This window comes from Agelaius phoeniceus, chromosome 6 (assembly GCF_051311805.1).
Source record: "Agelaius phoeniceus isolate bAgePho1 chromosome 6, bAgePho1.hap1, whole genome shotgun sequence".
Lineage (NCBI taxonomy): Eukaryota > Metazoa > Chordata > Aves > Passeriformes > Icteridae > Agelaius > Agelaius phoeniceus.
In genome coordinates, this window is record NC_135270.1 from 48,819,388 (window position 1) to 48,843,711 (window position 24,324).

General features: G+C 42.0%; 1 protein-coding gene across 2 annotated transcripts in view; it reads right to left on the reverse strand.

The window, feature by feature from the left end:
• Positions 1-15,761: 15,761 nt before the first annotated feature.
• Positions 15,762-24,324, reverse strand: part of PRIMA1 (proline rich membrane anchor 1) — a 51,386-nt gene continuing 42,823 nt past the window's right edge. The window contains exon 5 of one of the 2 annotated variants that reach the window (XM_054635727.2): positions 15,762-20,255. In XM_054635727.2, coding sequence (XP_054491702.2) covers positions 20,156-20,255 — 100 coding nt within the window. In that variant the 3' untranslated portion in view covers positions 15,762-20,155. Of the gene's footprint in view, positions 20,256-23,450; positions 23,646-24,324 lie in introns of those variants that run through there. The other variant, XM_077180644.1, reaches the window with a different exon arrangement.

Below are 24,324 nucleotides of genomic sequence, written 5' to 3' on the forward strand. Positions count from 1 at the left end.
TGCACAAAAGATGGCTCAAAAGGAATTTAAAGACCCCAAGAGGTGGAGATCTGAGGTAGCTATGGGGCCTCAATGGGTCAGTGGAGGAAATTCCAAATGGACCAGTAAGCAAAATAAATAAAGCAAAATAAATAAAGCCAAACAACCGTCTGTTAGGTAGGTTTTAGTAGATTCCAGTACTTCTAGAGAGGATATTACCCATTCAACAAAGAGATAAACTTTTTCTGGATTTGATACCTGACTTTGAGAGCATATCAATTTAAATAAAAAAGTAGATTAGCTCACATTTTGTTGTCATTATAGTGCAAGAGTTCTAGTATCATCACATTGCAAGGGTTCCATATTGCTAGAGTTTCATACCTCCTTGATGGTTCTCATAGGCAGCTCCTCAGGCACTGACTCTTCCTTGTCCTCACAGCAGCCAACTGACTCCAGTTCCCCTCAGCCAACCAATCCACTCTTTTATAGCACTCTTCTTATTGGCTACAGGTGCAGCCTGTAAAATCAGGCCTGCTCCCAAGCCTTAATAATTGACTCAGCTGCAACTCTTTAGGGGATAAGATTACTTTCTATACTACTTTTATTTACTTATGTTCTATCCCCCTACAACGTATCACATGGGGAAGAAGGTATTTAATTTATTGAGCCTCTACAGATTGCATTGCATTTTGAAGTTTAGAAGTGAACTTATAGTCTACATTGAATCTGTCTGTACTTTATGCTAAAAAGACTGATTATAGCCTAAGAAGGGCAGTTTGCTATGTTTTTGTAACAATATTTTGTTAGTGTTAATGGGCAGCCAAATGCCAAACAGAAGATTAATTGAAGCATCAGTCAGGGAAGAGCTGAAGTTTGGCTGGGAAGTCCTTAATGAGGAAAATACAAATTGTGCATCACTGTCAGTGATAAGGACCCATAAACATGCATTGCAATATTTCTTCCTCTTATCAAGAAAGATGTTCTTAAATTTAAATGAAGGCGAAAATTGGGAAAGAAGGTCTTAGTAAAAAAAAAAAGGCAGAAGGAGGAAGCACGACAGGCTGTGGGAATAGTTTGCATTTTCTCTAGAGAGATGGTTTTCAGTGTTCTGAACATCTGATGCCTTCAGTGTTTTCTATTACTGAAGTTCTGGATCCTGAGCTACCAGTGGTCATTCATGACAAGGTCCATGTCTGATCCCTTCAGGGTAATGTTCATGCCTGAAGAAGCTCCCTGGTACACGTAGGACACCTGCCTGTGATGCAGCAGAGGAACATTAAGTTGCTGTTTCTGCACAAGGGAGTTGTAGCCCATCTTCCTCCTTAGGGGCAGTGTCTGCAGTCCCTCTCATGGGGCACGATTTGCTAATTGGAAACTTCTGCTAAAAATCCGAACTTCTTCACTCCTTCAAAGGTTTGAAATGCAGTTACCAACCACCCCAAAAGACCAAAAAAGATGGAACTTTGCAAATACCAGATCAAAATCCAGTGCTGTTGTTCAGCAGTCATCAGCAGCGATAACAGCTTTTGGTTGGGCAATGGAGTGGGTTCAAAGCATGAGGGATGGCAGAATCCAGCCCACAGAGGCAATCCAGCCTGCATTTTTTCTCCAGATATGTAAGAAAATTGGGGGTTTTTTTTGGAAAAAATGTTGCTGCTTAGAAAAGTAGACTTTTAATTTCCTTAATTTTGATCAGGTGTTTTTGTTAAAGGTTAAGGCTTATATAAAATTCTTATCCTGCAGAAAATATTTTCTCCTCAGATCCAATTTCTACTCAATTTTCCTTAGCAGAACAACTTCAGTCTTTGCAGAGGAGTAACACCTATTAAGCTTCAGTGGCAGGAGTGATTAGCTTAGCAGAGATGTCACAGGGCACCTTGCTTGCAGGCATGTGTGTAGAGTAACAATTCAGAGACAATCAGGTAAAGCCCAAAATAGGCAACTTCCTGATCAATGAAAGAACCCACTCAGAAAATTAAATTGCTAAAAGTCAAGCTTGGTCATTCATCTTCTACAGAGCATGATGGAGTAGGAAAAGCAATAGAAAAGAAGCTCTCTGGCCTCTGAAGGCCTGCTCCCTGCTCTGCAGGATTTCCTAAGTGCCCTGTGTGCAGCTCTTGCAGGTGTGTGAGTCTGTGTTGGAACAATTTAATTACCCATCCCAGAAACAGGGGTGGAGATGCTGTGCCCCTCACCTAGGGGAAGCTCTGGGCTGGTGCAAGCACTTTCCTCTCCTGATCCTGACAGAGAGGCCAAAGGGACCCTGAGCAATGCACCCACTTTTACTGCCACGACTAGAGGAACTTCCAAGCCTCTAATCTCAGAAACTTCTGGGGGGAGGAAAGGAGCAGAAATGTACTGAAGAGCCAGCAAGGCCTTTTGAGGCCTGGCCTGGTGATGGAGGGGACACAGTGGCACCCACTGGCCTGCCTGCTCCCCAGCTTGCCCTCCCTCTCTCTGGGATGAGGGTGTGTGACTCTGGGGCTCACTGTGGGCTGGCCTCACCTGCCTGCTTGCTGCACTGGGAGTGTGGTGTGGAGCAGCCACCCCGAAGGACAGCTGCTTGTTCCCTCAGTGTCACAGAAAGTCAGCGTCCATTGGCTCTGGTGGTGGCTCTGGGATGGAGAAGAGGGATGATGGATGTGCTCTTCAAATATATGAATATTTATACAAAACACAGATGCAAGAATGAGTTATAGCAAGGGAATGGAGTCAGGTCCTCCTCCAAATGTGTGCCTATTTGTACTCTGGCATGAAAATGGGGATGTTACTTTCAGTGATTTTTCACTCAATGCCAGCTAAGGTACCTCTGTACACTGCTGCACTCAGAGCACAGATGTGTCTTCACTCTCTAACAATGTTTTTCAACACACAGGACCCTTGGGAGCCCATGGAATACTTTTTGGGAAGCTGTGAAAGCTGATGAGAACAAGCAAGCTTGTATATACCTGCAGCAATCCTTGTGTTTGATGTTTCTAGAGGAGGCTTTCTGCAAACAGGACTGACTGGCTGCCACCTCCTTTGGGATGTCTGCTGGGGGTCTGCCTTTGTTCCTTGTGTCCATGTCTTATGAGAAGAACATGACAGAATGGGGATTTACACAACAGTAAATGTCTCCCTGCTTTAAAAAAAAAATAAATTAAAATTTCAAAAGGAAAGTTCTTTTGGATTGAAACCAATTGTTAAGGGAGGAATAAAGGAAGTTGTTTACAAAGTGTGGGTCAGTGGTTGACAAGAGAAGAGAAAATAGAATTTATGCAATAGGTCACATAGGTCACACTGTTCAAATTTCAGATTGTGACTGTTTAGAGGAAAATTTTATCAGCAAACTGTTTGCAGAAGAATATCCAGATATTGGGGTTTGTTTGGATAAGAAATAATGAGAAATCTTCTTGCATGAAGAATTAACGATCCTAAATGAAGAAACAATGTCAAGTCAGAACATCAGCTGCTCAACTAATTAGCTTAATGGATTTGGCTCTCTCTAGAGAAGAGTGGTTCTGCATCATTTTTCCTTGTGGTTTTTTGCTTGTTTGTCTTGCTGTTGTTTGGTTCTTTTAACTCCACATTTGAGCAGTGTTAATTTTAATCTGATTTTTCTGATTCTGTGTTGTCCCAATACCTCAAAACATCTGTAGAACATTTTCATATACAACAAAAAATCAAGTCCTGCTGACATTGGACCATAAAACACAGTTTAAGTTTTATGCCAGTTTGGGCAGTGGAAGCCTAAGAGGCTTTACCAATTTTGCTGCATATATTCACATTTTGACCTTTCTTTTTATGAAACTGATAAATATAGCAAAATTGATTTTCACATCTTCAGGGTAGATAATTTTCTGATTGAAATGCTTCTCTAAGGCATGTTCTTTTTTTTTTTTTTTTATGAACTTTCTCCTCCAGCTAGACAGAAAAATAGAAACCTTCCTGTCCTATCTGGTTTGGACAAGCAAATCAAGAAGGGATGCAGATGTTTAGAATGGTTTCAAGAAAATGCTGGCATATATGTTCTCTTTAGGAAAGTTAGGAAAAGGTACACAGCCTTTGAACTGCATCATCCATTGAAAAAAAATGTGTTTCTTCCAAAAGGAAAAAATGCCAAGGTAAAAGGCAGCAAGAAGAGGCAGTAATTTCCACCACAGACAGTGACTGAATTAGGCAAGTAGTCAGGTGATGTCAGAAGAGCAAAACAAGACTCAAGCAGTGAAACACAGCAGAGCACATGAGGAGGGCAGTACACCTAGTACTGCTGTGGAGATCCCCTGTTTACAGAACATTAATCAGGCAGTGATTGATTTTTAAGGAAAGGCTGGGTACTGTGCATAAAGGAGCATTGCTATAATAATGCAGATAAACTGGCGCCCTGGAACCTGTCTGGAGAAGTGTTCTGTGTTTGCCTAAATAATGGAGATAAGGTAATGAAAAGCTCTGGGATGCTGGAAGCATCCTTGGGCTGCAGGCTGAGGGCACAGGGCTGTGCAGGAACAACCACGGCCATGTGGACAGGGAACAGAGCAGATGTAGGCTCACAACAGCACCACTTCTTCTTTCCTGACAGTTTGGTGAAAGGAGAAAAAAGTGTCTTTGCTTCCAATAAAACTGAAGATCCTTTGCTCCAGTGGGAGGTGACCTTTTACAAGGTGAAGTTAGCAGCTCATTTCTATGAATGGAGCAGATTTATGGCAGTTGCTCTATTTTGAATGAAGTAGCACAATTCCATGGGAGGGAAGATTGAAGCATGAAATATTAGTGGGGCATGACTGTGCACTATTCCTGTTCTTTGCTGACAATCAGAAATTAATAAGTTACCCATAAGACAGTTCTTTCTTTCATTACCTTGGGGCTTTTTTGTGAAGAAAAAAATTGCTCTATACCATCTATAAAACTTGTAAAGTGGGAAAAAAAGCCACTCATGAGAACAGAATCAACCAATTAAAAAAAATCAAAATATTGAACAAAAGAGAAAAAGGAAATTAAAAGAGAACTAAATTTTGAAGTGTGGTTTCAGTTCTGTTGCCTCAATCATTTGAACTTAGTGACTGGAAATGGAATCAGACAAATGACTTTTTGCCAAGCTTATCCTTTCCTACAACACCCACTGGCAGTAAACCTAAGGTGCATGTTCCAATGGGAGCTAAGGGGCTCTGCCTGAGCAGTCACATTTGCCTTCAGGGAGGTGGTTGCTGCATATGGAAATAATTAGTGCCCTGGGGAACTGGAAAAAAAAAATTTCTTCTGACTCCAGCAGATGCTCTTTGTGGGCCCTGCATCGATGTCTCCAAATTAAATTGTCTCAGTTTGCCTCAACTTTGAGACTCTATTCACCAATGCTGGCTAAGAGAGTAAGCAGTCATAGTGTGTGACCCACAAGGGGTAATGCACAGTCATCAGGAAATGGTTTGTCTGTTACCCCTTTCACACAGTCCAGGGAGAAACTATGGCTTTGTTGTTCCACAGATTTCACAGAATGTCTACAGCTAGATCCTCCCTTTGTCCAAAGCCTTAAAGTGCAAGCTAAATCCAGAAGATATTTATGCTTATAACAAATAAACAATCAAAGTGAAATTCTCTCTGATATGATATCCATGTAGGCAGTGAGCAGAGAAGAAACAAAATGGTGGCATGAGCTGCAGTGCTGTGTCCAGAGATGAATTTCTGGGTACCTGCACTCCATTGGAGCCTGACATCATCCACAGCCTCTGGTGGCACTAGGGAAGGAGAGAAGAGCACATCTCTACAGCCCCACATGGGTACCCACAGCCTGGCAGCTGTCCTGGGGAAAAGCTCCTATCACAGTCCTTGATTCCACACAGCTGGCAATGTCTCCTGAGGCACTGTGTGTTTGTGGATGCATGTGGTGTCCATTGGGGTGCTCTTATATTTAAGTTTGGTCTGAAGTTGTGGCACTTAGCTAAAAATCTTTCTGTTGAGTTATTTTGAATGACAGAGATGAAGAGCCAGGAAAAAAAGGAACACCTTCCTTTACCAGGCTAGTTTCAGATTTCAAAGACCCAGTAGCCTGTTTCCTTTATTCTATCAGTGAAACTGATGCCCTGAAAGTTGTACCAAGAATGCACAGGCTGCCCTAGTGCTTACCACTCAACACCAATCCAGAGAGGAAGACATAATCTGCATCATGGTTTCATCAAAACAGGACAACTTTTCCCTCCAGTGCTTTTGCAGAGCTGTGGCTTTCTCTAAGGATGGCTCCACGCAGCACAAGGCTGAGCCAGAGTGGTGAGTGGAGAGTGCTGAGGGATGCTCAGTGCTCAGCTCTGTTGAGTCAAATATTCAAATAAAAAAAATATTAGCATCCACTGAGAAAATCACATTTAATTAGAAGGGAATGAAATGGACATGCAGAATAAAAAGGAGACCAGAACTGTTGCAGAAAGGAAGTTGAAGCAATCCATCTGAGAATTCTCTGAATGATTATTATTAATAACACTAAGCACTTATGTAGCATTTTTTGGGTCAAGTTCATTGCTGTAAATCATCACAACAAATGCAGAATGTAGGTTATTGTTCAGCATTCAAATGCCATGTCTAGTGTATATTAGTTTAGTTATCACGATCATATGATAAGGGGGTCAATTCTGTCTTTGTTATTGAAGGCTTTCCCCTCTATCCTGCAAATAATAATCTCACCACTTGTATATTCACCTGTGTCTGTTTCCTGGCATATGAAGTATGGAATAAAATGTACTAAATTCTAATACGGAATAACTTTTCATCTCCAATGTAGTTTTCAAATATGTTCCTTTATGCAAGAGGATATTTTAGACAACTATTTTATACTTTGGTTTCAACAAACATTATGTTCCCTACAACAAGCCCCAGAACCCTGTGTGAAACACCTCACTCTCTTTAGTCTGGAAAGCCTGAACATGAACCCAGCAGCAGTCAAGGTATTACACCAGCCAGGTCCATGGGAAACCAGGCACTCAAACGAGTACATTTAATGTACCATCCTGTAAAACCCATGAACCACACAACTCTGCTTCCCCTCCTCAGCTCTTCAGCAGATCCTCAATCATTAGCAGCCATGATCATCTGCTGGGCACTGCACTTTCTGCAACACCTTTGATAGTTACAATTCCCCTCTCTGATCTAACATCAAGGGTTTGCAGCCTCAGCTGGTGATCTATTTCATTCACACACATTATTTGCAGTCCATTGGCTTAATTCAGTTACAGTTGAAAATTAATACAGGTCAAAGCAAGATTTTACATAATGATTGTTTCCAGACACACTCTGGAGACTGATGCATAATCTGACAAAGTATCCTGAAGCAGATCTCACCATGTATAGACAAGTTGTTTGTGTAAGCAGGAGACCAGTTAACAGGTTGGAAAAACTATTCTGAAATAGCTATTTAAAAAAAAATCTGTTCATGCTACAAATAGCATTGAGAAGAACATTCCTGGAATAAAGGTGTATTTTCCTGGTGTAAATGTGCTTGAGAGTTTGAAATGTTTGGGAAAAGGTGGGTTGGTAGCTAGTGTATTTTAGATCTTCTTTTTTTTTTTAAATTGTATTTTTACTTTTTTATTTCTGCTGATTAAATGCAAGTCAAGGCAGAACATCCCTGAAAACACAAAGCCAAACCGAGTGCTGATTGTTTCTGAGCCTTCCCAAGCTGATGGAGTGTCATGTTGTTTTCAGCTGCTCGGTTCCCTTGGAGAAAGGGCACGTCTGTGCAGTGTGTGCTGAATTCAGGTGACACTGACAGACTGCAGCCATCAGAAGGGTCGAGTTGGCTTTTGGGGCAGCTCTGGTCATTCCTGTTGACAGCGTGTGAGCAGCCAGGTTGGGCAGACGTGCAGCTCCAGCCCTGGGGCCAGCGGCTCGAGGGGCGTTCGCTTCCTCGCTTCCGCTTTGAGTTCCTTCCCCTCGTACCAGAAACTGCCCAAAACAGGAGGAAAAACTGATTGAAGGGGGTGTCCTATGGCTGCTGCAGTAACCTGAAAAAGAATAAGGATTGTAGGGAGAGGGGCTTCATGCTCTTATGTATTTGCAACCTGCATTTCCATGTTCACTTCAACAATGAAGCACTGCCCTTGCCATTATGCTGGGCTGGGACCTTGGGCTCCTCTCCCATGTGATCTCCAGGGCCCCCTGAGGTCCCAGTTTGGGTTTCTGTCTCCAGAGAGAGAAGCTGAGCCTCTGAGCAGCCATGGCCCCCCAGCTGCTGGGAGAGCTTGTGCTGTGTGTGGTGCTGCAGGCTGGGAGTAGGGGAAGCACTGTGGGCTCTTTGGTGTCCCCTGCAGTGGATGCCTCACCAGATTGTGCAAGTGACCTCAAAGGAATTGTCTGCCCAAGAACCATTATTTTCATAATAACATTCATCTAGGCAGGCTGAACTAAATTGTATCCATGCACACACACACACACACACATACACACATACACACATACACATACAAGGTGTTTTCACCACATTTCCTAAATTGTATACTTCCTAAATTTGTATAAACACAATTTGTTTTGTATAATTAATTGACTGTGTTTTCCAAAATAAAGTTGCCTTTTCTTTACAAATTTGTATGAATATGCCAAATTTTGGATGGACTGTTTTTGTACTCTGGTTTTTGATTATAATCACCTGATTTTACATTATTTTCCACTAAGATGGACATCATTGGACTGGATACCACCAGCCCTGCCAAACTGCCTGAGTGCAGCAGCATCTGCCCTCTCTGCATCAGTAAATTCAGACTCTCTGAGCCTTGTCCTATGCTACAGCAGTTGTCTCTGTGTGAGCAAGGAGAATGGGGCTGCTCAGCTTCCCCCAGGCACAGGTACTTATTTCAGGGTAAGATGGGTTGGCGTCTGGAGTTGCTATCTTTCTCCATTGAAAACAAGGTTCTGGAGAGCTTAGATATATTAAACAGTGCATTTTTCAGTTTAGTTAAAGTTAGATGAGAGGAATCCTGCCTCAGGTGCTTAGCCTTCATAAGTCACAGGTGTTGAAAATAAACCTCTTCTCCCCTATAACAACTGACAGTGCACTATTATTGATACTCCTCAAGGTACTGGCAGCAGAAGTGGAACCAATTCAGATCACGTGGGGCTGCACAGAGAATCTGTCCCCATGTTTAGACATCAGCCAGCACAGTAGAAATACCAAATGGGAATTCATCACAAGACTCACCTTGGTAAGTCAAAACTCTTTAGACTCTCTAAGGGAGTGTTGAATATAGAGCATCGTTCAAATTTATGATTGATTAGTTTCCTGTTTGTACACTAAATAGCATTTCAGAGAAGACTTTTTTTCCCCCTTCAGAAATGATAAATTTTAATTCTAAAATTGCTTGGCTCCATCTGGTATCTTATCAACACAATTCCAACACAACATTACAGTTACAAAAATAAACTTCTGTGCTTTTCCCCATGCCCATTACTATGGAGTAGTTCCACTGCTTTTAGTAGGGCCATTAAAGGCAGCATGTGACCTTGTGGACACCACACAGTCTGATGCTTGAGTTAATGAACTGCTTGTTAAATTTTCCTTTTTTTTTTTTTCTTCTTCCTTGAATACAGCTTTGGCTCCAAAAAAATCATAACCTGAAACCAGCAAGTCTCTTAAATGCACCTGCAAACTGAGTTGGGAGACTTGAATTCATATTTCAGGTGATGAGGCATGAGGAAAAAAAATCCCCAAACCAAAAAATGTAACTTCCAAATCAGTAATTGCTCAGATTGGTCCAATTCCTACATTCTCATACAGCCTCAGTAACTTCAGATATGCCCTTTCAGTATATTAAAAAACAAAAATGGGGAAAATTATAAACCCAGAGATATTTCCCACTCCCTTCCTACCCTCACTCCATAATTTTCCAAAGAAGAATCAAATGATAACAATTTTGCTTCAGTGATTGGGGCAGGGAGAAAGGTTTCTTCAAAAGCTGTCCTGAACAGTTTGTGCTGCATTGTCATGGAAAATTGCAGATTTTCCTGCTGCTCATTTCTAGACAGGCAGTGTGTGTGTGTGTGTCTCTGTGCAGGAAGCAGGGAGCTGTAGGACTTTACCTTTGTCCATGCAGTGCCCAAGATACCAGGAAAAAGGAGAGCACAGCAGATTCATGTGGTCATTCATCACAGGGATTTCTCATATTGAGGGGCTCTACCTGCATGTATGACCAACATCACCTGTTTCAAGGTAAAATAGAACCATGAGTGGAAAGTGTCTCTGTTTTATTTCTGCTAAGTGGTTTCTACTAAGGTCTGTTTCTACCGAGATACCCAAAGATGAGAGCAACAAACTTCCTTGCTGAGCACCACTAATTTTAAACTAAATTTACAATGGTTTTGATTTTCCAAAATTATAGTTTTAAAAAATAAATGGGCTGAATTGCTTTTATTTAACTCTACCCCTGACTTTATTCACATATATTTAATGGTTCTTGAACAAGAATTGACTGATATTCAGTATCTTAACTTTAGTTGGAATGGTAGCAATGGAGCAATCTCACCTCAGAGAGGCTTTTCAGTGGACTTTTTAACCAGGATAAATGGTCTCTGAAGAAGGGAAACCATGAGTTTCCAGAAGTTTGTAACTGGTGATGAAAGCATTGATCTTCTTGTCAAATTTAATCCCAACTCCAAATACCCAAGGAATTAGAGATTCTCAATAAAACAGTCAGAAGTTACTTCTAGGTTTTGTTTTAATATTTTCTTCCCCCACTGTCATTCTTGGAAGCAACAGGACTGTTCTGCAACTCCTGGACAAATGCAAAGGTCAGCTTAAAGCAGAGTGTTAGCATGGAAAATTTCAGCACAAACTGTTCACACCTTTGTAGGTTATAGGCACACTAAATGCTGGGTCTTCAAAGAGAATGACTCAAGGAATCTGGCATCCACATGTACTGTATGCACTTTTTGGGATTTTACCATCCAAACTTGGTCCTGCATAATATTTAAAATGAAGATGGGGTAGGTGTGATGCATTCCTGGGAAGTTTTACAGGTGAGTTTTCAGCTCCAGAGATTTTCTGTGTGGCCATTGCAGGAGCACCAGAGGCATGTAGCTTGCCAGAAGACTTTCACTTGATGATTCCTGATGCTTTCATCATCTGCTTCTAAAAGTTACCAAAGGAATGACTTTGAGCAATCCTGACCTGTGTCTGTCAAAGCTGTTTTGTCTGCCAGCCAGATGGTCGATAGGTGAGGCTGACCTGCTGCTTCCAGGGCAGTTTCTTGGGGACAAGACAAATAGCATTTCTTCCCTGGATCCAGAGGTCACCAGAGACAATGCATTTAAAGTAAGCAAGGCTCTGAGACATTCTTGTTTGAAATTCCACCTGAAATTCTTGTGTTATTGTTATTATTATTATTGTACCCAGTGTTTAACATCACTAAGCTATCAGCCAAGCAGCCTGGCAGCCAATATCTATCTCCATTGGAGGGCACAGAGCCATGCACCTTGTGTTACCCTGTGGGGATCTGGCTCCTGGTGGCCAGAGAGGGCAGGGCAAGCAGGGGATGCTGGGCAAGGGACTGTGCAGTGCCTTGCTGTGCATGAAACAGGCACAATGAGGGGCTTCCTGCTCTCCAGCTGCTCCCTGTCACCTGAGTGGGCCACGGGTCCAGACAGGACTTTCTTCTGCTGTGTGGGGTCAGTGCCAGGACCTTGCCATGGGGTGAAGGTTTCAGCTACCTCAGTGTGGCTGAGAGCAGGCAGGGGCACCTGGCTTTCATAGGCAGCTGCATATGAAAATGCTCCCATTTTGCTCCTGAATGCCTGCCTGCCTTTCAGCTACCTCTGGAGTGGTGAGCAGATGGGTGATCAGGTGCATTTATGTTTTAATCCCTTGTTAAAAGGAACACACAGGCTTTGAAATGTTCTGTTTTAAGCAAATGGCTGCAGATAAGGTGTGAAGCCCACAGCCAGGATATGCCCCTCACTCTGCCCTTTGCACTTCTCTCACCCTCGTGGTACCTCCTGCACAGCCTCCTCCTCTCCCCCCTTTATTTTTTTAATTTTCTGGTAGGCATATCAATTAGATGAGAGCTTTTCCTTTTAAACATTGGCATTTTCACTCGGCCTGCTAAGGCTGTCAGGTCTTGTTTGCTGCTGAACAGTTCATGCTTTGGTGCTGGACAATGCATGAATGTTTAAATTGCCTGAAATGTCTAATTGAATTATCCTCAAATTACAAATCAAAATAGGGGAGGCTGTCTCTGGCTCACAGGCTCATTCACTGGGATGTGTCTGCCCTGCTGCTGCTTTTCTTTATATTTTCTTTTCTGCTTCCGACTAGGCCTGTGTTAAATGAAACTTAAATCCTGAAAGCATTTCTGTTTGCGTGTGCAGGGGGAAGTGATGCCCAACCTAAAGGGAAATTTATTCACGTTCCGCCTCTGAGTTCTCTTTGTGCTGCACAGAAATGAATTCATGAAATTTCTATCAAGGCATAGGAAAGGAAAACAGCCAGCTGCTATTTGCAAAGAAACTTCCTTTCTCTTTCAGCCACAGTAATATATCATATAAAATACTTTCAGGCAGATATATATAAATACCATTTAACTATTTTTTTATGAGAGCTCACAGATTAAGGAAACCAACTGCCATAGAAAAGATTTGATATATCTAGCCAGCACACATGATAAAATCAGCTTCCTAAAGCCTTGCCACAATACCACAAGGGAGGAATTTAAACCCGTAGGATTTTCTTCTCTGAGTTCTTAGGGGAGGCAGAGGTGGGTCTGCCCTGTCCTGCACCCTCCCCAGCACCCCTGGAGGCTGATCAGGACTCTTCTCAGTGCAATGATGCTTCTTTCATGGATGTAATACTTTTTATAGAATTTTATAATAGATGATACAGGGGGTTTAAGTACCTACATCCAGCCTCAATCATTTTGTTGCTGAACCTTAACTTGCTCAATGACTGCCTGAAACAAGAGCTCAGAGTGGGTGCTGGTGCTGCACACTGTGTCCAGCACTTGCACCACCCCTCCTCTCCCCAGAAAATACCCCTTGAGGGACTGCACACTTCATGAAGGCACTGCTGCCTCCCCCTGTGCTCTGTGTTGGCTGCTCAGGTGAGGAGCCCGTGCCAGGGCTCCCAGCCCTGCCTGGATCTCACACCCACACGGGCTGGGCTGGCAGGACACTCAGCCTGACCTGGAGAAATGCCAGTCCCCATGGATATATCAAACTGTGCCATGGGGCAAGACAGAAGCAGCAGGACAAGAGTTTAAATGTTGCAGTGAGTGCCTTTGTTTTAACTAAAGCCAAAAGTAAAACAAATTCAGAAAATGCCAGCTATCTTGATATTAATATTCTTAGTATTTTTTTCTGAATACTAAAAAACTTAGTTTCAGGCCACTTTTTAGGGCAACTTCTCTGTAAACTCATAATTAGAAAACTGTTTCTGTGCTATAAATATGGTTGAAGACACTGCAATTATGAAAGAACCTTAAGAAAATGGCTTAGGTAAAATCTTTATTAATGGAAGATCAGCTCTGAAGGGATATTTTTGATAAGAAAGAGACTTATATTAATAATAAAAATGTTAACACTCCAGTAATTAAAAACTAATACATACTATAACATCAGTTGTCAATTGTTTTTTGTTGTTTTCTTTTTTTTTTTTAAACATTTGATTGCTTTGTGCTCAAGGATTATACCTGCATGAATCAAGCACGCCCAAATAAAAGCATCTTTCAGAAATGGAGAAAGTTCTGATTTGGAACTAATTGTACTGGACATCTTTTAAAAAGATGCAGAACTTGGCAACACGTGCCCAGATGAAACCAGTGAAAAGCACTTCATGATTTTATATTAGCAGAATCACAGAATCCACATCTCTCTCATTACAATTTCTTGCTCCCTCTCCAAATGATATTAAACCCCAGTAATCCAATTTCTCTCTGGCCATCATAACACTGGTTCCCAGTGAAGGGATGGTGAAGGAAGAGCACATCAGGCAACATCAGGCTCTTCAGCACAGCCAAGTTGCTGCACCTCATCTTGTTTAGCCAGGTTTTCAGCTGTACTCAAGCCTCAAGGTTTCAAGCTGTACTCAATAACCCTGGTTTCAGGTTTGGAGCTCTTTCACTCTACTCTAGTTTGGTCAGATTTGTACCCAATCCTGTCATTGCTTGTCGTGACCATCTCATCATGACTAAAGCAAGACAAGAGCTCAGCCAAACAGCCGTGAATTTGGGGCTGATAGGGTTAGTAGGACTTGAGGAACCACACCAGGGTGTGCCCTGCTCTGCAAAGTGACATTTTTCTGCCTCTGCAGACTGGGGGTAAGGATGTTGATCCAACAGATTTGATGCCTGAAGCAGGGGTCAATGCCTTCCAGAAGCATTTTCTTTCTTAGTGGTCACATAGAGATTTTAATGTTGAAGTTTTCTTCTGCAAAACCTGTTTAATATTTAAACCTGACAGATACCATAGTCTGTGGCATATGGCTGTTGCTATAATTCATAAACTGACCCCCAACCACTTTGCATCATAGAATCATAGAATTGTTTAGGTTGGAAAAGACCTCTAGGATCATCAAGTCCAACCACTTATGCAGCACCATCCCATTCACCACTAAACCATGTCCCCAGGTGCCACACCTATGTGTCTTTTAAATAGGTCCAGGTTTACTGACTCTACCACGTCCCTGGCCAGACTCTTCCAATGCTTGACAACCCTTTAAAGGTAGAAGTTTTTCCTAATATCTATTCTAAAACGCTTCCTAGGGCAACTTGAGGCTGTCTCCTTTTGTCCTATCACTTGTTATCAGTAGAAACTGACCTCCATTTTGTTAGAACCTCCTTTCATATACTTGTAGAGAGATAAGGTTTTCCCTGAGCCCCTCTTTCTCCAAACTAAAACACTCCCAACTCCTTCAGCTGCTCCTCATAAGATTTGTGCTTTAGACCCTTCATGTCCCCACCATGCTAGATGATTATTATTACTCTGTCTTATTTAAGATTTTTTTTTCCAAATTGGGACATGAAACAATTTCTAAGGTACCAGCAAAAACTGTTAGGGAATAATGCCTTGGAACTAAAGACAACCAGAATGCTTCTCTATTTAAATAGAATCCTCCCCTCCCATGGCAGGTGCTAGCTGAGCTCACACAGGTACCTGGCAGTCCCTGAGGAATTACTTCAGCCTCCTCCTGTGGCTGGGGAAGGAGGAGCCCTGCCGGGAAGGAGGAGTGCAGGCTGTGGCAGGGCCTCACACAGGCTGTGCTCTTCACCTGTAAAGGCACAGAACTGGGAGGGAGAATCCCAGCCAAGGCACCCAGGTTCAGCTACAGAGTGTCAGTGTCCATCTGCTGAAGAACTGGTCCATGAACTGCTTTTGCTCTTAAGTGGAAAAGGAGGGTGAAACTCATCCAGGGAGTTAGAACATAAATTAACATTATCTCTTGAATATTGTGAACATCATCTCTTGTACCAAAATAAATAAAGATATGTAGTATTATGTGAAAGATGAAGAAATCACTCTAAAACTAGACTATGAAACTTCCAGCCCCTCAGCATAAGAGAAAGGGTTTTATGAGCTTTGGTGGGCTGCAGGAATGCATAATTGCAATCCCTTTGTTTCTGCACCACCAGCAGTGCAGATATCTGGGACAAGAACTGCAGGGTTAGCTGGGGCAGAACCAGGACCCGTCCAGGCACAAGCAGCAGCCATGAGCTTCTCCAAAACCACAACAGAAAGCGCTCAAGCATGTCTGGTAAATTTGGGTAACAAGAGAAGTGCCTGAAGAGGCACTGCAGCCATTCCCTCATTCAATGCTCTCAGCTACATAACCAACAGGACACAGCTAAGTTTTTACAAGTACATTTTTATTTAAAATAAAAATTAATTATGGTGCCTTTTTAAAATAGGGTACTGCACAATCTGTATATGCAACACAGTTTTTGGTACAGAACATACTTATTGAGCAATATCCTTAAATACTAAATATACATTAATGGCTTGTTTGAGAAACATGACAACATTAAGTCTGATATTTTTTTTCTCTTTAGTCATTTAACCACTGATACAGATTTCCTATAAACAATATTCGTTTTCATCTGTACATGTGGTACACAGTCAAGAAGGCAGATCTTAGAATATTTACATTCATGCATTGATTTAAACACACTATTTTGCAGTTTAAAATAATATATTTTTGTTTGTACAGGTGCAGGGAGTATAGTAAATACATATCTACCATAGGCCTGATTCTCCATTGCTTGGCAGCATCAATGGTCATGACCTGGTTGGAGCAGGGTGCCCCCACTTTCTCCACGTGCTGTGACCATGTAGCATGCAAGACTGGACAAACAGGTCTCTGTATAGATATATATCAATATATTTATATTTTATACTTCGTAGAACTTTCCCCTTTCTTTCCATGTCTGTTTTTGCAGCATCTGTCCAAGGCAGAAATGCTTCCCTGGGCACACCACTGTGTCAGGTGTGGGACAGGATGGGCAGCAGGGCTGGGGCTTCAGCTCCACTTTCCTGTCTTGTGAGGAACGAGGAAACTCAACACTTGGCAGCTCAGGCCCTTAAGGTGCATTCCCTGCTAGTGGTGATCCATGAGAAGAGATTTGGAGCTTCTGCTCTCCCTCAGACTGAGGGCAGCAGTTTGCTGAGTTTGTCTGGTGGTGGTCAGAGCACAACAAGTACCTTCTGTGTAGAAACTGGCCACCTTCACATCTGCTGGGAATTTGACTATTTTGTCAATGAAGCTAGGCAGGTCCTTTCTACCCCTGATATTTTAGTGGCTAAAAAGGAACTCAAAATGCTTGTAAAGCTGCATTTTGGGTTGCCAGTTCCCCAGATCCAGGATCACTGCTTAGTGAAGTGCTTATGTATCTAGTGAAGTGCTTATGTATTCCTTTCCCTTTGCATTTAATTATAGTACAGTAAGGAAACACAGAAGCCTCTCTTATATAAGCTTTGCAAGTAGTCTGTAGAGTATTAAACACAATATTAAACCCCATCAGCAAGCCTCAGAAATCACTCCTCAGTGACATCCCCTGTCTAGCCTCCCTTTTCTGAAGAGTTGTGTCTGATTCCAGTACCCTTTTCCTAGTGCCTTTCTCAAGATCCCTTTGGTGCAATGTACCCAACTGTACCTGAGCAGGAATCTAAGGGCAAAGCCACCCCATGCAAGATCTCCCACCTCTCCTGCCATGCTGCCATGTGAGGGCTGAGAGCCAAGGGTCTGGGCAGGCAGAAGAGCAGCTCGCAGCCCGTCTGCTGCTGCTTTTCTTTTGTGCATTATAAAAGCACATGAGGAAAGCTTGCTCAAGAACTATGATGGCAATGATGTGCCCAATACTTTTATCAGCATGTTGCATATATTGATACTGTATATCCATCCGCCTAGCGAATAAGCCGTGTGTATTTCTCTCAAAATGCTGCTGCAGAGCTGGTACCTACTTTTATTGTGATTATACAGATGGGTAAACTGAGGCACAGAGAGGCAAAATTACTTGCTAGTAAACAGCAGATCAGTGGCAGAGTTGGAAACAGATCCTAGCCAGCATGTGCTGTGCCTTGCAATGCCCTGCCTCTCCACTCTCCAGGAAGTTTTTAAAGTTTATGTTCTCCTGAAGAGTTTTCATGGGCCCTAGGCTGGGTTTGCTTGTGGGTTGTGTCATCATCAGAATTTTCTCTAGTGAGGACATTTTACCACTGATACCAGTGAAAATCAAGACAGTTTAGTGACCATCTCTTTTTACTCTTTTTTTGCAAAAACAGACATATTTTGATGGACATAATGACCTACAAATCCTTTTTGTGATTTTGACCTTACAGAACATGCCTTTAAAGCTGTATTAGGAAACAAATAAAATTGACAACCTTTAGGAAAAAGTGCTAATCCTGAGCCCATATTATGCTAAACTTATCTGCATTCATACTTTATACTCTCAGATGAACATGCAACCAGTCTCAAACTATGCCACATTTCCACATTTAGGCTGAAACAACTGGAGTAAAAAAAGAAAGGCAAACATAGGTAACTACACCAAAATAAATGTTATAGCTTAAAAATATTCTAGAAATATACTTGCAATATTTTTATTATAGTATTTAGGGGCTAAGTGCTTTAGGCAATCAACATTTGGGATACTAGACTCAAATTGTAAATTGTGTAATTTTAATCCCACTTTGGATCTAAGAATATATCACTGTCTTGCACAAGCACACAACATTAATGTGGCTGGGAATGATCATACTTGTGGTTACTTGCCTCCTTTCACTTTTGCAATTGCATTCACTTCCCAAGAAAGTCTAACTTTAAAACATAATTTTATGCAGTTAAACTTTTACATAGTGATGACAGACTAAAAAGCTAAATTAATAACTACATAAATTTCTCAAGAGCAATATATAGCAGCATTTCATTTTATAATTGAAAAGGTACTTGTATTTACATACACCCTATTGTTTGATAGGTCATAGAAAACTGCAGATGGGCCTGAGCTGAGACTGCTGATTTGAACATTCCAGAGCTTTTTTTGGGAAGATCTGCAGAACACAGTCTTCCTCTACCATCACACCAAATTCTGCATCCCAGGAACAGATTAACCACGGGCCGGAATGCGCTCAAAATCCAGGTCTGATTTCTGCAGTTCAGGCACATCCTTATATAAACCCAAAAGTATTGGTGTGCTGCAGTGCTGAGGGACAACACAGCTGGGGCAGCCAGGTCCCAGAGCGAGGCTGCATCGGTGCCTGGGAGTTACCCACAGACACAGAGACCGAGCGGTACCAAAGTTTTATGTCCAGACAAGACGCCAGGGTATAAATTTGTCTTTGACTGCATCACTACTTTCAGCACAGAGGTAAATGGAGACATACAGGTGGAGATATGACACAAAGGAAAGTTTTCAGGAGGTAGGGAAAGACCAGCATCTCAACTAGTCTCATCACCTTTATCCTAAGGGCTACTTACTGAGTCTGACCTGAGATCCTATGTGAAATGAATTTGGGTAGATTCAGCTTTGCTTTAAATAGTCTGCAATCCATGTCATGGAAAGTATACTGAACTGTTGCTGAACTTGGCACCACTGTCAGCCTCAGCTCAGGAGAGGCAGAGACCGCGGTAGTGTGGGCACAACCAGCTACCAGACCCTCAAAAGTGGTCCTACAAGCCAGACCTGCAATGTCCTCAGCGCATCAGTTCAGGAGACTCAACACTTTGAGGGAACAACACTAACCAGTGAATGAAGAGAATTTTGAAGGGCTGCTAGTCCTTTCAACACAATCCTGCCCCAACACTCACACCAAGATGTAAACAGTATCTTTCCTGTAGGAGTTTCCCTGGGGAATCAGCGTGATGGGAACACAGAGAAACATGGAGTTTCACAAAGGAACACATCTGTACTGTGTACCACATGTACAGATGAATAAAATAAAATGTGGTGCAAAAAAGGAGGCTGATTATGAAGTCATTATGTTTAAAGCACATCTTAATAACATCTCTTTCAATAGCAATGGTAATTGCTAAAATCTTACATTTTAATTTCTTCTGCCTGAAAACTTCAGCCATGAAAACTGCATAGTCACCAGACCACAGATAAATTTTTTGTGATAAGTCACAAGTTCAGGCCAATTTTGCTTGATTGCTTAACAGAAACCTTTGTTCCCTTTGTAATAACAAAATAGTAAGAATGAAAAGAATGAAGCATCAGCGTATGAAACTGCACAGGCTGGAGAAGCACACGGGTGACACCTCTCACCATTTAGAGGGAGGCACCTCCCATTTAAAGGGAGGCACCTCCCTCTGGCCCATCTGTGTTAAACTACTGCCACTCTGGCAGATAACCCTCTCCTCAAAAGATTCTACTCCAGAAGCTTTTTGTGACACTCAGTTCAAACACAAAAGTAGGGGAAGAGAGGAAGAAGAAGAAGAAGAAGAAGAAGGAGTGGGAGGTATGGCAACATGGCTTTCATGGGATGCAGCATGCAGTGCTTATGCCTTTGTGAGGCCTTTCCTCTGGGCAGCCCAGGTGGGTGAGCTGATCCTCCCCTGGAGCAGCAGCAAGCCTGGAGAGCAGACTGTTTTTCTCTTCTGGATCACTGATGCGTGCGCTGTTTCTGAAATGAAGTCCTTGGCCACAGAGCTCCCTTGGTTGCCTCATTTCACCCACCTTGCATACTCTGTGTGTGTGCTTTGAAAGTTTGCCACCTCCTGCGCTTGGCGGGCTCCCGGGGATTATACGACCGCATTGTTATCAACTGTTTTGTTGTTCTGGGAGGAGGTCATTGCATATTCCGACCGACTGGTTCCGTTCTCTTCTTTTCTCATTGGTTTCCTTGGGTGAGCCCACGTTTGGTGATGTACAGACAGGGAAGGGAGAGAAGAAAAACAGAGATCAACATCTTCTTTGTCAATACAGATCGAAAGCCAGGACATGTAAGGTACATAATAATACTGAACTTCTGTCTATTTTTCCCTTTCTGAACACAGGCCAAAGCAGCAGCTAATTTTGCCAAGCATCATAGTCCACCTGCAAGGTGATATGTCTGATCCTAAGGTGTCATAATGTGCTCTTGGTGTCCCCATGCTAGTCTGTTAATGGATACAGATGTCCCTGTTGCATGAGATGAAGGCTCCTAGAAGGAATGTCCTCCACTGCTACCTTCATCTCTGGAACACAGGCTGGGATGCTGGGCTGGGAGCTGGGTGGCCTCTGCCTTGGGGCAGTCATGACCTTTCTCCTCAAAGTGTCATATTAGTCAAACTGGGATGATGACCAGTCATGTCCACCAAGGACCCAAGTGCCTCACTGGTCATGAGAACACCACCGTGTTCAGTCACTAGGAGTGGACTCATCTGACCAGTGCAGATATGTACACACCTGTGGTGACCACCACAGACAATCTCCACAGCCAGTGGAGAAAAACAGGTGCTTTCAAACATGATTCAGAACAGCTTAAAGTGGATATCCAAAATATGCCAGATGCTTTGTGTCCAAGGCATTTGTGTTTCCCTGCACTGTCAGTAAAGGCAGGCTAGTCTGCTAGCCCAGACAGAGGTGTCTGTGTTCTAGGCAACTGAGCTAGAGACTGAAACATGGTGCCTGCTGTGACCTACCACACTTCCAGCAGCATTGCCTTCTTGTTTTGTTTAGTGGCCACTCCTACTATTTGCTAACACAGTCCAGGATCACTGTTAATTGTGAGAAAATTCAGGAAATTCTTAACAAGTGCAGAAAGCTATCAAGCATCTGTACATCACAGAGCAAAATAATTTATTTAGGATTTTATAGTTACTCTGAAAAGGGACACCTGAGCTTAAGTCCTATAACAGACCATGTTCCATCTTGTAACTTCCCCCCACAACTTCCCTTCTCAAAAGTAGCTTAACTTGAAGCTTTAAACATAGTAGGAGGAAAAAAGCTTTGTGCTTTCCACACAGATATTTCAGACATGCATGTCTTGAGTTTAAGGTGTTGCTGAGGGCAAAAAGAGGACCAGATACATGTATTACAACAGTCATTCTGTGCTATTGTTCTCATCAATGTTTAATAAAACAAACAGCAATTATTACAAAATGGTTAATGATATTTAATTTCAGCAAAGTATTAATGGAAGCTTTATGGACAGTGATTACAGGTAAGTAAATTTGTTTGCTTGTAATCTCAAAGAAAATACTTTTGATTGTGATATTTTGTGCCTCTCTACCTGGTAAAAGTTAAAGCTTGTTAATGTTAGTCATGATTGCAGCTATTAGAGAATGGAAATGGAAGGGGAGACAAGAGTTAAGGAGACTGAAGGGTTTGAATAACTGTTTTTCAGTGCTCAACATGCAGTGTCTGTCTGAATCTGAAACAAGGTCATGTGGGTCTTTCTTCTGTGACACTGAAAGCACACATCCACCATGCCACATCCCTGACAGGAAGAATGGAGACTCTGATAGCAGTGCTTATTTTTTGTCAGGGCAGGAAAAATGGAGTGGCTGCCTAAACATCTCTGCTGCTTTCAAAAATTCTTTTGTTTTTCTTTCCTCCCAGTTCCAAACCTATCAATAATTAAAAAAATTGAAGACATTTTGGCCACTTTTACTTGCTGTTTTTCTCCTACTTACTCCTTCTTTCTTTGGTCTCCTATGTTTCTGCCCCTCTCCAGTTCCATTTTCTTTCCCTAACTAGACTTCTTCTTTCTTTATGTTAAAAAATGTCTTCCTCTCATTTTTATTTACATTTTTGCATTTTCTAGTAGTGATTTTAAGATGTACTGCTTCATTTGTCTTGAAATTTGGACTTTCCCCTCCCCAGGTCTGTGTGTCCCAGCACAGACCTGGGTGGATTGGAGGCTCTCCTCTGATGGTGAGATCTCTCTGCAGACCCTGCTAGACAGGTTGCCAGGGATATCACACCACTGGCACGTGCATGCAGTGGAAGAGCATTTTTTCAGAGCCTGCAAATAGAGGAAGGGAGATTTTATCAAGGTTCTGCTTCTGCCTTATCAATTGCTCAGAGTTAGTGCTAGCAAAACAGAGCACTTATTTTCCTGAGTCTCAATGAAAAGACTATTGTTAGATGCAAAAGTTCAGGCTTGGAGACTGCTCTCTTTAACTCCTTCTCTCCATTTGTTTTCAAATGCACAACCGGCAGGCATTTGGGGTCAGACTTGCCCCAGGTACATCATTTAAATCACTGGCTTGGCAGGCTGGTATGGCCTTCTCACCATGATGAAATTTGCCCATGTATTTAGATAAACAAGGTCATTTTGGCTTGTTGTGATTTTTCAAGTGCCCTCTTGTGTGACAGTGTTCACAGGGGTTCTTGGGTGAGGCAAGAGACGAGAATGTTGACTCTATGTTCAGAAGGCTTGATTCATTATTTTATGATACATATATATTACATTATAACTATACTAAAAAGAAATAGAAGAAAAGGTTTCCTCAGAAGCTAACTAAGCTAAGAATAGAAAAGAAAAGAATGATAACAAAGGCAGCTCTCTCGGACTCTGTCCGAGATACCTCCGTCTTGATTGGCCATTAATTAGAAACATTCAAGATGGCCCAATGAAAAATCTACTTGTTGCATTCTACAGCAGCAGATAACCATTGTTTACATTCTTTTTCTGAGGCTTCAGCTTCTCAGAAGGGAAAATCCTAAAGAAAGGATTTTTAGTGAAAAAGATGTCTGCGACACTCTTGCATTAGGGCATTGGCTCTCTGTGTTCCACTAGTTCTGTGCCACTAACTCTTTTTACTCCAATTTTTGTTCACTGTTGAGATCCAAGCATGCAAAGTTTCTTGCACACCAAAGAGAACTCTTTTATCCTATTTTCTGCCTAATACACCAAATTGTGCATGATCTTCCAAAGTGTAATACTCCAAGCCCCCTTTCAGATGATAAGCTATGGACACACATTTATGCATTTTAATTCCAGGGTTGCTCTTGATTGGTTAAAGGGATGTTTGAAATTAGTGAGGAAATGAGTAGGGAACTATTCATAGCTGTGACATACTCACTTGGTGGCAGGCGAAACAGGCTTTTCACTAATAAGTGGTTTGCATTGTTTTACAGTATAATTTGTTATACATTGTTTAGCAAACAAATTGGGTCTTCATGCCAAACATCTGTCAATGAAACTCTGGCCATGCAACTCTGTACAGCTTAGCACACGCCTGAAATGGTGCCTCAGAGTCCATAATGACCTCTCCACCATGCATGCATTAACTTGTGCGAGTCCTAAAATCAAGAAAGCATCAAACAGCTGTTTAACAGTGTATTTCACACATCAAGCTAAAATTTCAGATGAAGTTCTGATCACATTATATATCTTATTTATCAAAGAATTTCATACTGGCTTGTCACATTGGCTTGTACCAATCCTCTGCAGAGTCCTGGATAAAGGTCAATAATGCACATTCAAACACAATTTTTATGTTCTACGTTTAGAAAATTTTTTAGAGGAAACATAGTTTTTGGCCCTTTATCAGGTCTAGTCACAAAACTTAGTTTGTATATTTGACAAAACCCTCCTTGCCAGCTTTGGCTACTGTGTCAATTTGGCATTGACCTACTGTTTATCAGGCAATTATGTGATCGAGTACTAGGAAAGGGCTTCACCTCTCATCCCATTTGTACACACTTCACATGTATGGCTACACAGACAAAATCAAGTAAAACCAGAGCAGACTACTCATTTAATCATGACTTTATCACACCTCATTATAGGCTTAATAAAGCTTTGGGAAGAATAAGATCACTTTGACATGGGAACAGAATTTTCTCCAGAACTGTAAGCTGCAAGAGAGTTTAAAACTCCCAGTGCAATCCACATTTCATACACTTCCAGGTGCTTCATGCTTGAAAGGGATGAGAGTTTAGAATAAAACCTGATTTCATAAGGCAGCCTGAGTATTGC